Raw genomic sequence first — 17393 nt, forward strand, 5'->3', positions numbered from 1 at the left:
TTCAAAGAAAAAACAAAAGAGATAATGACTTCTCCCCCTTCTCTACCACCTGAAAGAAGCCATTTGTCTTTCCTATCATACTTGACAATCCATTTAAGCCTCCTCAACTCTCTGTTGCTTCCGTTTCATCTCTTTCCTACCGAACTATCAGAGTTCTCTACATCCAACAACGATCTTCAGTGGCAGGAAATAATCAAATAGCTTGAGCTTCAAAACTCTCAAAGCTTACTCCAATAACATTATGAAGTTTCTAAATATAGTTACTAACCCAGTCCAGATATCGCCACTACTTGAAGAATCCAAAGAAAGAGACTGGAAACAGATAGCCTTTGGAACCACCACCAATTCATATCCTACCTCAACTCCTCTACTAACATCTTATTTAGAAACTATTGAATTTTAGGAGAAAAAATAATTTTATTTCTCACCCTTTAAATTGTTACACTTAAGGTATTTATAAAATTCTTAACCTACTAATAGGAAAATTCCTATTCTAGTAAACTTATAATTACATTAAATTACCTAATTAAATAAGAAAGCAATTTAAATAATAAAATAGGAAAATATCATATTCAACACCCCCCTCCTCAAGTTGGTGCAGGGATATTTTCATGCCCAACTTGCAAACCAAGTTGCAAACTAGAATCAGATATGTTAGCCAGCAACACAGCTAGACTCAACCCAAAAACAACTCGAGTTCGACTCAAAACGGCTTGAAATTGGCTCAAAAATGGCTCAAAATCGGCTCGAACTCGGTTCAGCTCAAGTCTCATCTCAACTCAGGCAGATCTGCGCAGAGTAGAGATCGCAGCAAGAAAAGCTTCCTGTCAAGCGGCAAACAAGAAGCTGGTTGCTTGGCACTTGGCGCAACTCTGCGCACGGAGGAAGGAGAACCAAATCGCACAACTCCTCGTGCAACTCTACGCAAGGATGAAGAAGAAGCCGGGTTGATCGGTTTTTTTCACGCGTCTCTGCGCGCAGCGGAAGAAGAATAGACTCAGGGTTAACACGTTCCTGCGCGTGACTGAAGAAGAACTTACTTGAGGCAAACGCGACTCTGCATGCGGCTGAAGAAGACGGATTCCGAGGCTCTCTCTTCGTGCGGCTCTGCACGCGGTGGAGGCCAACTGCTCTCTTTCTTCCTTTGCTCTGGCCTCTCTTCTAATCTCCCTCTTTTCTGATCTGAGTCTTTCTACTCAGCCTATTTTACTATTTTTAGGGTTTTAAAAAAAATTCTAAAATAATCTTACTTTGACTCTGATACCATATTGAATTTTAAGAGAAAGAATAATTTTATTTCTCACCCTTTAAATTATTACATTTAGGGTATTTATAAAATTCCTAACCAACTAATAGAGAAATTCCTATTTTAGTAAATTTCTAATTACATTAAATTACTTAATTAAATAATAAAGTACTTTAAATAATAAAATAGGAATATATCCTATTCAACAGAAACCCCACCAGAAATATGGAACTCTAAAAAGTCTAGAGATGGTCCAAGAAGAAGTGGAAGATGATTGGGCTGAGGGAGAGAGAGACTCACTTGCAAGGCTACAAGCTATTAGACTAACCTCCTCTGAATCCAAATTGGATGCTTCCTCCCAAGTACTACTCTTACAAAGACAGAACCAGATGCCATGAGAGATAACTTTATGGGTTCCACTTGTAGAAGAAGAAGATGCAACTATGAAGTCTCTGCTCGCTCTGGCTCATTCTCTTATGCTAACACCTCTCCATGGATGGGGTTGAAGACTATCACCACATTACGGAACCCATCCCCTTCTCCAAACTAGATGGCTTAACATGGCCTACCTTTTGGGCTTTTACCAAGAACCACAATGCCCTTAACCCAGAAACCCACTGCAAGGAAAAGTTGGGGCAACTTTTCTCCACTTGGAAATTATAATGGCTTTCTACGCCCTGACCTGAATCATAGAATTTCTAGAAAACTACACTTTCTTATTTGCCTCCTGGAGTACTCACACAGCAGGTCAATCCGTGGTTGCACCTAAGCCCATAGGTTGCCCCACCCAAACCTAGCACAATTGGTAGACAATGGCACAATTTGCTAGGAAGGGTTGCTCTTCATCCTTCAATTAACAAAGATCAATCAAAACCTCCTTCCATATCGCCACACTAAAATGACAAACCTATTCAATTACAAAGAGACGTCTCCACCAACCGTCAACTTCAATACCCTTTGAGAAAAGTTGCCTTCTTCTTCTACCCTCATTCCTCTCCACCAATTCTAGGAATCGCCCACCTCTTTTCTTGCCTAACTAAATCCACAACGAGCAGTCTACTCCCATAAGTACTTGTTTCCAAGTTTTGTCCTCTCCAAGCCAAAGAATTCACAAAGAGATCTAAAGAACCAACAAATATCCTAACCAAAGAACTAGAAGGAGAACTTAGCTCTAACCCATTCTCAGTAATTCTGATATTATCTTAGATTTCGGATTTTCTTTCTATCACCAAATGTCCTTGGTGATAAAGAATAGCTTGAGGAACCAACTAGCAGGAAAATCATAAAATAAGAGGATTTTCTTTCACTAGAAAAAGGAAGAGAGAGACAATGGATGACGCAAAACTGTATTAAAGTTAGATTACCAAAACATAATAAAACTTATAATTTTATTAAATATTAAATCATTGTGCTATTTAGACTACAATAGTCTTAGTAGCTTCAAAATTTTACTTTTTTAATTAGTTCTTATTTTTATTAGTAGTATTATTTCCTAGTCCACTTATATTAGTATTCTTAGTCTATTTCAATTTGGGAGAAGTTACTAATAAAACATTATAAAAATCTTTGTAATTTCACTTTTTCTCAATATCTTTGTAATTTCATTTTTTGAGGTAGAATTAGTTATTTAATAAAATACTCTAAAAGTTTCCCAATTTTCTAATTCTTTCTTTTAAAAAAAAATAATCAATTTTCCATTTCTTTGATGCAACCAAACCATTAAATGTGATGCTTAAGACCTCTTATTGAGTGATGCCTAAGAAATCTTAGATGTGACACCTAGGTTTTCGTCTCCAAATTTCTAACTGGGAACATTGATCCTAGCTTGCCAAATATCAACGTCCGCATAACCTGATATCTCAATAGTGTTGGGAGGACTAAGAAGCAAAAGATATTTTAGGAGTTGTCTACGTTAGTTAATAGATTATTTGGCTAGAATAAAATCTAGAAGTTTTAAACAATGATATTCTTTGCTTCTCTTTTCCTTTCTGGGATGCCATTATCTACTTCACTATAAATTCTATTTCTATTTATGTATTCTTTGTTTCTTGTATCTCTCCACCTTAGCTGAAAATAACTTATCCTCTGAATCTCCTCCGTAAGGTCTCTCTTTAATAATATTTTTTCGTTCATATAAAAATACCTTGAGCATATACTTCCTTACCTAATTATAACAATTCTCATTATCCAGATTCCTAATAGAATAAGTGTACATTTTCACCCTCAATTCATTTTATATTTCTATCTTTCCAAAGAATAGGGAGTTTTTATCTATAGAAAGCTATAATCTAAAAGCAACCAAGAGGATGCATTACCCTAATGCAAAAGATTGCATACAAGATATTTTGTTTTTCAGAAGGGGGCAAAGATTGCTAGTGTCTCTACCCCAAGTGTGTTACCATTGGAGTACCCATTCATCGTGAGATATTCCTTTTAACCTATAACTCTTACTCATTGAGTAAGCTCATCACCAGAGCCCCAACAAAATGTGAATGGTCCAATCAAACCTCTAAACAGGATTGCAAATCAAGAAGGAATAGAGCTACTCAGAAATCTCAGGCAAAACCTCTAGTTAGCCTCCCTTGTTTGTTGAACACTGGACCCCTGCTTGAAGTGGTGGTTGCATACCATTCAACCATCATTTTCATTGGCATATATAGAGTAGTTGAAAAATCTTATATGGCTCAAATTTCATGTTGATTCAATCAATAGAAGAAAACAACAAATAATAATGCAGTTCTTCAAAACATTCCCGTTACTGTATTTTCTTCTCAGATTTTTCAACTTTAAACAATTTCCATCAAATTCATATTGAAGTTATCACCATAAAATTTACTGTTATGTGAACTAGAATTGTTGTATGACTTTTGGAAATTAATTGATGTATAATTTGGCAAAAACTAGAATTTTAGAAAATACACAAGGTTCAGCATACCTTAATTGAGTTGTCTATTGACGAGCTCAGGAGCACAGGCTCATTAGCTAAAAAGTGCAATGAAAGTATAGAATTATCATGAGCATCCTTTATGACTGACTGAAGCCTTTTCTTCTTAAGATTCCATATGCTTATGACACCAAATGAACCTCCAGATGCTAGAAGTGGCTGCCCACCTATAGAAGCAAGGCAAAAGGCATTTAGGTATAGAGACCTAGTCTAAAGAGAGACTAGATCAGCAGAATGCTTTGCTGATCTATATAACAATTAATTCAATAGCAAAAGGTACAAGAGAATAACAAAAGCCCAAAATCTATAAAATCAGTTGTGAACTATGCAATAAAAAGTTAAATATTGCTTATGCAGATATAGAATAATCTTGACCCCACTATTAGATAAAACTTTTTTTTAGAAGAGGCAACAGACAAACTCCTACTCCATATAATAACCACCATAAATTTAAAATGGACTTCAAACTTGTCCTTCCACATAATTATGGACCAAGTAATTGGTATCAGTCCTTAATCTGTAATGAGGGGGATCTAGGTGACCTCAGAAATTTTGAATTGTACCTAGTGCACAGTTTCTTTTTATATATGGCTCTATAAATAATTTACTATACTTTTTTCTTTTGGAAATTTAAAATAAACTTCAAGTCCTCGAGACCGCATTGCCCTAGAACTACAGGATAAAGACTTCATTATTGTACTATAACCATTTGGAAGCATGGAAAAGCTTTTTAAATTTAATTTCCATCAAAATCAAATATTAAATTCATGGAATTTGGCGTTTCACGTACGAAGGAGTTCAAAAGTCTTTAAGATTGAGTTACGTTTTCTAGTTTGTGGGTATTTTCCTAGGACGGAATGCCAGAATCTCTAAGGACTTAAAGACACTCCTTTTTCTAATTCTTTGGGATAAACTTTGTTTTGTTGGCTTCTGTTTGGGCCAAGGTAAATGGGTATTTTACGGATGTTGCCCTGGTAGTTCTGTGTAGTGATCAACCAGCTATTCTTTTGAGTAGCTAGCCTCTCTTCTCTATTTTTTGCTGGTTTTGTTTTCTTTTAGAGGATATATAAACCTCCTCTTTGTATATTCTCCTTTTAACATATCTTCTTTTGAAATCCAAAAAAAACTCATAGAAAGACATTCTCTATCAAACAACCATATGTCATCCCCTAGTTAATATCATGTACCATATTATTGACCTCTAACAACCTAAAATACCATAGTTATTTTTTAAAAAATAACTAAAATACTGTAGTCATTGTGTTGGACCTAGGATACCACAATCATTTTCTAGGGCCAAAGAAGACTGGGCAGTTAGCAATTGTCTACTTTCCCATGAATAAGCCACAAAGTGCCATTCCAAGATTTACAAATAGAAAAAAAAATAAAGTTACGCATAAAAATGCAGCAAAAGAAGTGTGAAAAAAAAAAATTTGAAAAATGCATTTGAATGAAGACAGAAGTGATATATAGCGAATCAACATAATTGAACACAGAGCTTGCCTGTGCTGAAAGATAAGGCTGTAACAGCGCCTCTAGTAGAATGTGCAAATGTTACAACCTGTTCATCACTTAATATGTTGTGCACATGAATTTTTCCATTAGCACAACCAACTGCTACAACATCTAGTGCAGGTGATGAAACACAACTGCAGACAGATGAATTCCACCCCTTGAACTCATAAAGCTTTTTCTTTGTGCTTATGTTCCAGAGCTGCAAAGAACCCTCTTGGCTCCCAAGAAGAACCTGCTCACATGCTTCTCAATGAGAGAGTTTATATGGAAATATATATATATATATATGTGTGCGGAAGATTAAACAAAAAGAACTTTAATTAAACATTTGAAAGCCTGCACATTAAGATTTTATACCAAAATTTACTCGATCTTTTTGTGACATGTTAATAGCAGTTACCTTGTTTATATATGTATCTGGGTGAATTATACAACTGGGAGTAAAGTTGTCATCAAGTTTAATGTGTCCAAGTGGAGATAGATTCTCTTCAATTCCTTTAAATGCCCATACAAACATATTGCCATCAACATCAATGCTTAAAATATGTTCTCCGAACAACAGCAACAAGTTCACTTTTGCTATATGTCTGCTCCAAGTTGCTACCTGACAAGGCGTCAACTTTCAGTATCAAACAAGCATCTCAACAGAGAAAAAAAAAGTACATGTTCCAGATGACAGCATGTATTTACTTCCCAAGGAAAAAAACATTGAGAAGGCAAAAAAAGCAAATCTTTCTTTTAACATGTCATATTGCAATCATTTCACTTGAAGCAAAGAAATTCATTTGCCTCAGATTTCCCAAAAGTACATTCATACCACAAAAGTAACAAAAAGGAAAAACTCTTTTTCAAATTTCAAGACATTGTGACTTACTACATATGATTTTAAAAAACAATAACAATTGGAGAAAAGGAACAAACGATAAACCATATTAGATCATTTCAAACTAACTAAAAAGGAAAAAAGATAAAAAGAACAAATAACATTTTTTGAAAAAAAAAAGAACAAACAACATTTGACCGTCATAGTTCATAGCAACCAATATAGAAGTATATTAATGAGACTGTTGTGACAAACCTTGTGAGCACGCTTAAAAACTGCAATGTTGTTCCCATATGCAGCAAATGTATAATCACGATAAGAAGCAAGAGCTCGAACCTTCTTTGGCAATTGAGGCCCTTCATGAAGAAGATTTCAATTAGTTTGAATTAGCTCAAAGGCATGAAGGTACAACAAGACATCATTTATTAACTCTTGAAGAATTTAGTGCTTTTGTTTGTCCAAATTTGAAAACTTAACAAATTGTTTGTAATCAAACAGACTAGAGAAAAGGGAAAAAGCTAACCAATAAGCACCAAATTGAGCTTGGCGCACTGCAAAAGAAAGAAAACAAACAAATGAACATCATATGGATAGAATGGATATAAATGGAGTTGGAAGCTGCTGAAAGAAAAGAAGAACTTAAGATCATATTACATTGTAAATCTGGAAAGCTTTGCCAACGCTGACGGTGACAAAGGTTTCCGTCCCCAGTCGCTGAACAGAGAACGGAACTGCGCTCGTTATATATCCAATTGCTCTATACGGCTCAAAGATCCCCATTACTGAGGGGAAGAGAATGAAGACAGCAAACAGAAGAGAAGATAAATGGTACTGAAACATTTACAGTTAAAGTCATTCGGATGAGCGACAACAAGGTCAAACTAATAATGCAGCCAAATATGATGCAAAGAAATCATTATCAGGCATTCAATTTGTAAAATAAAATGCTCAACAAATGATATGTATGATTCACATGCAAAATGGCAGTACACAGATATGATGGAAAGCAAATTTTCAATAAAGATCAAACATTATTCATATAAATGAATACCACACAAAAAATTACCATTCATAGTCAACTTTAACACACAATTCCTAGATAAAAAATAATAGAAAACATGAAGAGGATCATTTTAGTCTAAATGTTACAAGTTTGGAGGTTGTGAGTTACTAAAGCAAGCAAACACAAGAGGCTCCCTGCATTTTATTTTGACTCCGACTCATAAGAAATTGGTTATATCTATTTGAAGTTTTATGCCACATATCCACTTAATATACATGGAAAATGCAAGTAACTTAGAATAACTCGAAAAACAAATTAAAGAAATTGTTTATTAAAACTAAACCAATCCTTGAACAGTTGAAATAAACAAAACCGGAAACCAAAGAACATCATGCAGCCAGTGAACAACCAAACAGCAAGCAAGCTAACATCATTGGTCTTGAAAGATGGGTCCAAAATGATATAGGATAGGAATTGCGAGGAACTAACTAATTGCATGTATTTTGATTGTGCATAAAGTGCAAGTCTATCCAAGTGACATTCATAACTAAGCAAAATTCAATATCCTAAATTTATTTACAAAACACATCAGAGACAGGGGGAGTCAAATACAGAGAAAATAAATTATCAAAAGGGGATGTCTCATGTGGGGCTGCAATCAAGTCATATTATGCCAACTAAAAGCATATGATTATTTACAGGGAGTAGATCTTTTGAACTGAAAATTTGTGGTGATAGGAAGTGCTGGTATCTATCATTCAGGTTACTTTCAGCACAAGACAGTGGTTGATTTTGAATTAAAAAAGGACTTGCCTCTAACCTCTACAACCATGTTTTTTTTTTTTCCATAGCACCTTCAAAGACAATCATTTAGTACAATCATGCTCCTTGAACCTCGTTTGAAACATGCAAACAGCGTAGAGAACAGCTCAAAACAAACCTAAATTCAGTAAGAAACCAACCTGCATGGACTAAGAAACAAAAGTAGCATACTAATACATAATTCATCCAAGTCCACTTAGAAATTCAATTAATTTCTTAAAAAAAAAGGCTAGGGAATGAAATCTTCAAGCATCCTTCAGATAGAATTCTAAACATTCTCATGAAAAATCCAAACATGCTTCATCATTGTCTCATTCAAAATAACCATGTCAGTAAGGGTCGAGCAAGTGAACACAGAGAAGAAAATAAAGTAAGAGACTGTTACTACGGGTACAGAAACCGCTTAACCAACACCAACATTTGTTATTCAAAACGAACATTCAACATAAATCCATAAAAGAAATTAAAATATACCTCTTACAAGGCTCCAGTCTCTTCCTTCGAATTTCTCAGAACCTAAAGCTCCCTCGTTTCTTCTCTTCTTTTCACTTGAAACCAGAGAACAGAATACCTCTCCAATCTCCAAAACCCCTACTAATCTCTGTTATTTCTCTCACCCGAGATCCTCAACCGCACTCTTTTATCTCCCTCACTCCAAAAACCCAGAAAACGACGGCCTCTGTTCTCACTACTCCGATAAAAGTTCACCAAAACGACTCTCTCTTTTATAGCACTCTCCTTTCTCTTCGCGCGCAAAGGTCTCTGGTCGTCCTTCCTCTGCAAGTGGCGGCTCCACTACCTCGAGTTGCAGGCCGAATTGCAGACGTTCGACAGCTTACTTCTTTCACGCGCTATCCTCACTTCTGCGATTGCCTATCCTTCGTCTCGCGAACCTTTCCAGCTCGTCTCTGCCTTTCCTCTTTGCTCTTTGTCTGCTTGTTCTGTCTCTCCAAACTGTCAGCTTGCCAAAACCCTATGAGACCTCTGTCCGTAGATCAGAAGACTACGGGGCTTCACAAACAAACTGCACCATTAATGTTGTGAGCTGGGCTTTCCTTCATCTGGGCTGTGATTTTTGGTTGTACAATGAAAGTGTGATGGATCTTTCGGGTTTTAAGAGTTTCATTTGATGTATATGGATTTTTTTTTTAGTTTAATGGAGTAAAATGATAATGGATTTTTGTGTAAAAAGTAAATGAATAAAATGGACTGGATTTTACTGTGAAGATGAAAATGTGTCGTAAAATTAATTCAATTGTAATTGATCAAATCATATAAGACAATACATTAATATATTATTTTATTTTTTTAATATTTAAATCTTTCCAATGTAGAAGAAAACTCTTAATTAAATTAAAATTATGGTATAATTAGGGACTGCAATTAGTTAGATTCCCAACAGATTTCGTGAAACTTAAACCATACTAGCAAACGCAACATAACAACTCGTACCAACTTTCAATTTGTAAAGGATATATATATAAAAAAAAAAAAAAGAGTTTTATTTACATTGATACGGATTTTGAGCTAAATTCACCCATAATTATAATACTTGCTATTTCACCCGCATGCCCTTTCTTTTTTTATGTGCTTAATTTGTGTTTTATATATATTGATATATCAAAATATTAAATTAGTTCTTATATTATTTAAAATATTCAAATTAGTTTCTTTTTTTTTTGTAATTTTATTTTTTATACTTTAAAAAAAAAATCAATTTAATCCATAATGATTAATGCTTACTAATATGTTAGCAGAAGTGTCGTGTGGACTCATATGAGCATGTGTCGTATTTTTTGTTGACGTATCATACACATGATGTTACATGAAATTTAATGCATTTTATTTTAAAATATACAATCTCGTAAACTAATTTAATAATATAAAAATAATTGATTTATACTGACTTTTTTAATCTTAAAATTTCTATAGTCACGAACAGTCATATTCTTCAAACATCTATCAACTCTCTTGTTCACATCATGACTAGTTCAATGACCAAAATTAGTTTTTTTTTTTTTTTTGGTTGAGTCAAACTCCTTATATTGGCTCATTTTCTAGCAAATAATAACATATATGGTGTATTCTTCTAAAGCAAATGACAACTTCTAACAATTTATTTTCCAACAAATAGTAGTCAAAACAAAAGTAAAAAGCTTAATTTGCACATTGGGAATAACGACATATCTAGTGCCTTCTTCTCTGAGCACGTGCATTGTCAATTAGTTGCGTACGTTTTACTTTTCTTCATTTAATTTATTGTTGTATGGTTTATTTAAATACAATGTTATACCTCTATTCAACTTAGTCAATTGCCACCACAAATTTACAAATGGTACAAAGTACTTAAGCATATTGGGTTATATGATTAAAAAATTGCATTTATACATGTGAATTACGAGTTATGCGTTTTAGGATTATGCATATGATTATTTGTTTTTTAACATTAAAACAAATGTGAAATTAATTTTGAGCATAAGAGTAGTAGTCCTTTTATGATTGACTTTGAAGATTATGTAGAGAAATATAAATTATAGTTTACATCAACTTTTCTTATAATTGTCATGTAAAATTTATTTCTTTAGTTTTTTAATCAAACTAATTCAATCATAAGATTTATAACTTTCACATTCAAATCCCAATTATTGAAAATTGAAAATAAGGCAACATTAATGATCACTTTACAAATAAGATTTTACTAGATATGTATATACACATTTCAAAAGATAAAACAAACAATGGTTCAATGAAATCATGAAGAAACAATTTTACATAGAAGTTGTTCCTATCTTACACAGCATTCACTCCATTTATGAGTTATGAGGTTTTAGTTGGGGGGACCATAAAGACTTGTAAAAATTTGAGTTACTTTTGTATACTAAAACAAATATTTAAAAAATAATAAGTACACTAAAATATTTACACAGTTTTTTTTTTATTGTCATACTGTTTTGCATTGGGAATATGTTTGTAACTACTTAAATAATAATAATGAATTAGATCAATTGATTTATTTTGTCATACCCAATATTAGTAATATTAGCAATGATTTAGTGTCAATGAGTCAAGTTTCACACTCTCAAATCAAATTACTTATTAATTTATTCTTCTGAGTGATAAATTGATTTAAATTGAATTAAATGTTAATCGTCTAAGTTAAGAATAGAAAACCCGTAAAAGAAAATTAAATGTTAAAAAAGTTACTATAATTAATATAATTAAAACCAATTAGGATTTAATTCTTCCACTTTAATTTGAGAATTGTTTAAATGCAAGATTAATATAAATTTGTGGTTAATGTCAATAAATGAACAATATTTCTTCATCCTAATATTAGTAACGTTAGTAACAATTTAGTATCAACAAGTCAATTTTCACAGTAAATTACTTCTTAATTTTTTTTAGTGATAAATTGATTTGAATTGAATTAAATGTTGATCATCTATATTAAGAATTAAAAACTTATAAAATAAAATTAAGTGTTAAAAAACCTCATTATGATTAAAACCGATTAGAATTCAATTGTTTCACTTTAATTTAAGAACTGTTTATATACAACATTAATATAAATTTGTAGTTAATGTCAATAAGTGAACGATATTTCTTATAATATAAATTTTTGAATGGGATGCTTCTCTCTTTTTTAACTTGAGCTCAACCAATTAATCAATAATTACATTTGAATTAGACGACTATAATTGTAATTATTTGATATTAATTAGGTTTTATCCCTCCTTGAGAAAAAGAGAAAGCAATAATAGAGAATGGAGATTTTTTTTAAAAGGGCACTAGGTAAAATGTGGTGTATAGAGGGCAAAAGTTGATGACTGAAATTTAGGGAAATCAGAATAATTTTTTTTTTCTATTTCTAATTATTTTTTGATATATTACAATGGATTTATCAAAATTATTTTTATTTACATAGTATTTTTCTTTATATATTTGCTTTATTTGATACTTATTCTTATCAACAAATGAAATATTTATGGTTTTATATATAATAAATTGTTTATTATTTCTTATAAATAAACAAATTAGTTGAATTTGTCTCATTATTTTGAATGAATAAATGTGAGAAAAATATCGATTGATAAAGAAAAATAAGTGTCTTTCCAATTATAACTAAATATTTAATTATAATTTTGTTTTGTATATAATAAAATGACAATCAAATGATAACTTTAGTTGACCAGAAGAATCGATATATTATTTTAACTCGATGAAAATAAAACACGTCTTTTATAGATTCTATTAAACATAAATAAATAATCATATCTATCATATGCATAAACAATTGATCTACCAACATAAATATTAAGTTGAGATTATTCAGAACCAATGACTCACACAAACAATTCTTACAACTAGTTCTTTGAAGTTTTAGAATTTTTTTCTCTCAAGTTTTTATATTTCTTATTCAAATATTTATTGTCACTATTAGGTAAATTACAAAAATCATAATTTAATTTAATATTGTTATTATGGTAAAATATGAAACTTCAATCATTTTATAAAAAGTAAAATTCGACGCTATATAAAATAATGTTCATTATTTATATTTTTATAATTTTTAAATTCACGACACAAATAACATAGACATGTAGTAAACACCATACTTGCAAGGTTCCTAATAATTTGTGGTTTGCACACATTGTTTCATTTTTTATATTTATTTATTTTTCATCTTCTAAATGATATGTGTATTATATTTCATATATACATTATTGATTTTATTACTTTATTTATAAATTAAAAGAACATGGATGGTTTAAAATACGTCAAACTAAGGAACAAGCTTAAAAATCTAAAAAAGAAAAATTACAAAACAATTATCTTCAAGGAGGTCTTCATCACTTCAAATTCGTCATATGGTATTCGCATAAAAGTCAAAGAGCACTTGTCAAATAATGCTTCCTTTCATGAGGTCTCATTTGCATTTTATTTATTTTACCATTATTATTATTTATATGATTTATTTATTATTATTATTTTGAATTTCATTTATTTATTTATAGATTTTTTATTTTATATTTTAATTAAAATACTACATTCAATTATTTTTTATATTAGTAATAGACTATATTTATCTCCATTTTAACATCCAAAAAACCCATAAATATAATGCCTATATGAAGGTCATAACTTATTATTAGAGTACTTTCATTCAAATACCAATAATAATAACTAAATTTCAAAAACATGACAACAACCTAAAAAAAAAAAAAAAAAAACCAACCTTAATCATAAACTAAAAATAAGCACTAATGCACATAAATAAAAGTTATAGTTACATTAAAATTTAAAACTATATCAAAATTTCTCACAAAGTTCATTTAGAAAAATAAAATAACAACTATACACTTTTTTTTAATACTCACTCTATATTAAGTTTGACACGCAAAAGTGTTATATAATTTTGTTATCATAATTAATAAGTTAAAATATCATAGAATTACATGTCAACTTAGTTCCATTCGATGTAGAAATAACATTATATTTGGTAGACAATTTGTTAATGCCAAATTCGTAACAAAAGTCATATAAAATAATATATTTTAAATAGCATAAATTTAATTAAAATTAGATACGCTATTATAATTCTAATTGTTCTATTGCACCAAAGTAGTATGTTTTATAGGGATGACAATTAATTAACTATCTTAGTAATATTTTACTAGAAATTTTACGTTGTAAGAAATCAACTTTTAGATATAAAATATTTTTCTACTACGAGAAAAAAAAAAGAGAACTTTGTTCCCTACCAGTGTAGAACTTTTCCTTCTGCCTCTTATTTAAACTGACTATAATAAATATTACTAATTAATTTAAGTAAATATTATTAAACAAATTAAATACTTAATACGTTTTTTTGTTGCAGCACTTTCCAACAAAATCCAAAGTAGAATTCAGGATTGATTCCGCGTGATTTGGGTCCGCGGCAAAACGCAACAGCGATGAAATCGCAGCCCACCTAAAAGATCTGAAGGAGGATTACCATTTCCGTAAAATCTTCGAGGTTCAGACCCCATTTTGGTAATATCCTAACCCTAAGAGGAAATAACAAATTAACAACCTCCCAGTACTTTATAACCAAATCTCCCACGAAAAGAATACCCTTCACTCTACTATTCACTCGCTGGTCCAGTGTCTTTCTCTTATGCAGAGGTACGCTTAAAACCCTAAAATCCTCTTATCTTTGTTCCTTTTACTATTACACCAATATTTATCTTCATTTGGTATTGGTTTGTATGTAGTTTCTGCGTTCATGCGTTGTGGTAGTATTGGTGGTGATAACTGAAAATGGGTAAAGGGAGACCTCGAGCTGTGGAGAAGGGGGTTGTAGGGCAAAACCTTGGTGTGTTATCAAGCGGGCCATTGAATATACCGCAGGCACCTGTATACTATCCTAGTGAAGAGGAATTCAGGGATCCTTTAGACTATATATATAAGATCAGGCCGGAGGCTGAGCCCTATGGAATTTGTAAAATTATTCCACCAAAGAGTTGGAAACCACCATTTGCATTGGATATGGGTTCTTTCACATTTCCGACAAAAACACAAGCCATTCACCAATTGCAGGCAAGGCCTTCTTCTTGTGATTCAAAGACTTTCGAGTTGGAGTACAGTAGTTTTTTGGAGGATCATTGTGGTAGAAAGCTGAAGAAGAAGATAATTTTTGAAGGTGAGGAGTTGGATTTATGCAAATTATTTAATGCAGTGAAGAGGTTTGGTGGATATGATAAGGTTGTAAATGGGAAGAAGTGGGGGGAGGTTTCTTGGTTTGTGAGGTCAGGAAGGAAAGTTTCCGAGTGTGCTAAGCATGTCTTATGTCAGTTGTATAGAGAGCATTTGTTCGAGTATGAAAAATATTATAATCGGTTGAGTAGTAAGGATGTGAAATGTTTCAAGAGGGGAATATATGATCTTCGGGAGAGTGAACATGGAATTAATTTTTTGGGCTCAAAGAGGAGGCGAAGAAATAATAGCAGTGAGAAAGTTCAAGTTTGTAATTTGGAAGAAGAGCTTGATCAGGAATGTGAACAATGCAAAAGCGGGTTGCATGGGGAAGTGATGCTTTTGTGTGATAGGTGTAACAAAGGGTGGCATATCTACTGCTTGTCACCGCCCTTAGAGAAGATTCCTCCAGGGAATTGGTACTGCTTAGAGTGTTTGAATTCAGATAAGGACAGTTTTGGTTTTGTGCCCGGTAAACAATTTTCACTGGAAGCTTTCAGGCGATTGGCTGATAGGACGAAAAGGAAGTGGTTTGGGTCTGGATCTGCTTCACGGATGCTAATGGAGAAAAAATTTTGGGAAATCGTGGAGGGATCTATCGGTGAGGTTGAAGTTATATACGGTAGTGACTTGGATACTTCAATTTACGGGAGTGGTTTCCCATTGGTAAATGATCGGAGACCTGAATCGATTGAGGCCAAGGTATGGGATGAATACTGCTGCAGCCCATGGAATCTCAACAACTTGCCAAAGTTGAAAGGATCAATGTTGCGAGCTGTTCATCATAACATCACCGGGGTTATGGTGCCGTGGCTCTATGTTGGGATGCTATTCTCATCTTTTTGCTGGCATTTCGAAGATCATTGTTTTTACTCTATTAATTATTTACACTGGTATGTATTATTTTCTTCCTTGTCACTGTACTGACTTGTTTAAATCTGCACACATTTTTTGTTCTTTCCCGCATATATATGTCTCTGCCCATCTCCCTTCCTGACAATAAATGTATCCATTTGTAAATAAATGAATAAACTTTTATCTACAAGGAGAAGACTGAAATTTTCTTTATTAGCTTCTTTTCATGTTTTATGGTTATTGTGACTTGGAATTTTTTTAGTAGGAAAAGAAATAACATTAGGGGCAAGAAAATATGAAGTACAATATCCTAGAACCTTTTGATAGAAGAATTCCAAAATATAGTTACAACTGAACAGAACAAAAATCACCACATTATTGCCCCCCAATTTTGGTGTAGTGCAAAAATAAAGATACCAGTAAATTGCCCATGGGCTGTAGCCAATAAGAAGGCCAAAGATGTCATTTAGTTCCACAAAACTTGAGTCGAGAAGGTACTATTTTAATAATGCTGTTTTCTATTTCAATTGTAATGTTCACAGGCTTGCGATCAAAGCGTCCTTCCAAAGAGTTTTAGCTTCTTGTCTCACCTACGTTCCATACAAGTTTGAACACATGAAACAATCTAGAGAAGGAGGGATAAAGCACATCAAGCAAAAAATTATTGAATATCGTCATATACAACTTCCAAGGTTCTTTGCATTAAAGAAATAAATGATTATGAATAACCCCTTTCTTGTGACACATAACACAAGCATTCGGGGAAGAACGTAGTTAGGCTTGTGAGTTGCAACAGTTCATTAGTGTTGAGTCCATTGAGAACAATTGTCCAAAAAAGTACCTTAACCTTAACATCAAACAACCATGTATACAACTTTCAAGCCACTTTGCTTGAAGAAATAAATGATTATGAATTTCCCTTTCTTGCAACACATGACGCAGATTTTTAAAGAAAGAGCATGATTAGGCTTGTAAGTTTGCAACAATTCATTAATGTTGAGTCTGTTAAGAACAGCGGTCCGAATAAGTACCTTAACTTGAAAAGGATTTTTTTAGCTTTCTAAGCATGTTTGTGAAAGGAGTATGATAGAAGTTAAGAGTTATGATGGCCATTAAAAGTACGGTGGCCAATATCCCCATTTATTACATATCCATTTTGACAATCCCTTCGAGTGTAGGTAAGAGACTGAAATCAATTCAGTGTCGATTTTTATGGAGTGACTCAGCGGATAGGAAAAGTATCTCTTGGTGGTGTGAGAAGAGATTAAACAGTCTATATCTTAGGGAGGTTTCGAGTTGAGATCTTTAGTGGAGATGAATTTGGCCTTACAAAGTAAGTGACTATGGAGATTCATGAATGAAAAAGGTATCCTATCGTGGAGGGTGATAATGATGAAGTTCGGAATCGTGGGTAGAATGTGGTAGAGTTCGACTAAATTGCACAGGAAGC

General features: G+C 32.6%; 2 protein-coding genes across 11 annotated transcripts in view; one reads left to right on the plus strand and one right to left on the minus strand.

Moving 5' to 3' along the window:
* Positions 1 to 9360, minus strand: part of LOC110812755 (transducin family protein / WD-40 repeat family protein) — a 32362-nt gene extending 23002 nt beyond the window's left edge. The window contains exons 1-7 of one of the 3 annotated variants that reach the window (XM_088217759.1): positions 8828 to 9360; positions 7183 to 7310; positions 7052 to 7079; positions 6784 to 6884; positions 6106 to 6309; positions 5694 to 5937; positions 4182 to 4357 (exon numbers count right to left, since the gene is read on the minus strand). In XM_088217759.1, the coding sequence (XP_088073885.1) occupies positions 4182 to 4357; positions 5694 to 5937; positions 6106 to 6309; positions 6784 to 6884; positions 7052 to 7079; positions 7183 to 7308 (879 nt within the window). In that variant the 5' untranslated portion in view covers positions 7309 to 7310; positions 8828 to 9360. Of the gene's footprint in view, positions 1 to 4181; positions 4358 to 5693; positions 5938 to 6105; positions 6310 to 6783; positions 6885 to 7051; positions 7080 to 7182; positions 7360 to 8827 lie in introns of all 3 variants that reach the window. The other 2 variants (XM_088217758.1, XM_088217760.1) reach the window with 2 other exon arrangements.
* A 4953-nt stretch (positions 9361 to 14313) lies between these two features.
* LOC110812754 (transcription factor jumonji (jmjC) domain-containing protein) overlaps positions 14314 to 17393 on the plus strand; it is a 104586-nt gene continuing 101506 nt past the window's right edge. For 3 of the 8 annotated variants that reach the window (XR_015818391.1, XR_015818390.1, XR_015818392.1), the window contains exons 1-2: positions 14318 to 14518; positions 14608 to 15981. Coding sequence is in view for 4 of the 8 variants with exons in the window: in XM_088217764.1 (XP_088073890.1) it covers positions 14654 to 15981 (1328 nt within the window). In the remaining 4 variants the exon portion in view is untranslated. Of the gene's footprint in view, positions 14519 to 14607; positions 15982 to 17393 lie in introns of all 8 variants that reach the window. The other 5 variants (XR_015818393.1, XM_088217764.1, XM_088217761.1 and 2 more) reach the window with 5 other exon arrangements.

The sequence above is a fragment of the Carica papaya genome, chromosome 4 (assembly GCF_054855325.1).
Source record: "Carica papaya isolate Zhongbai chromosome 4, ASM5485532v1, whole genome shotgun sequence".
Taxonomy (NCBI): Eukaryota; Viridiplantae; Streptophyta; class Magnoliopsida; order Brassicales; family Caricaceae; genus Carica; species Carica papaya.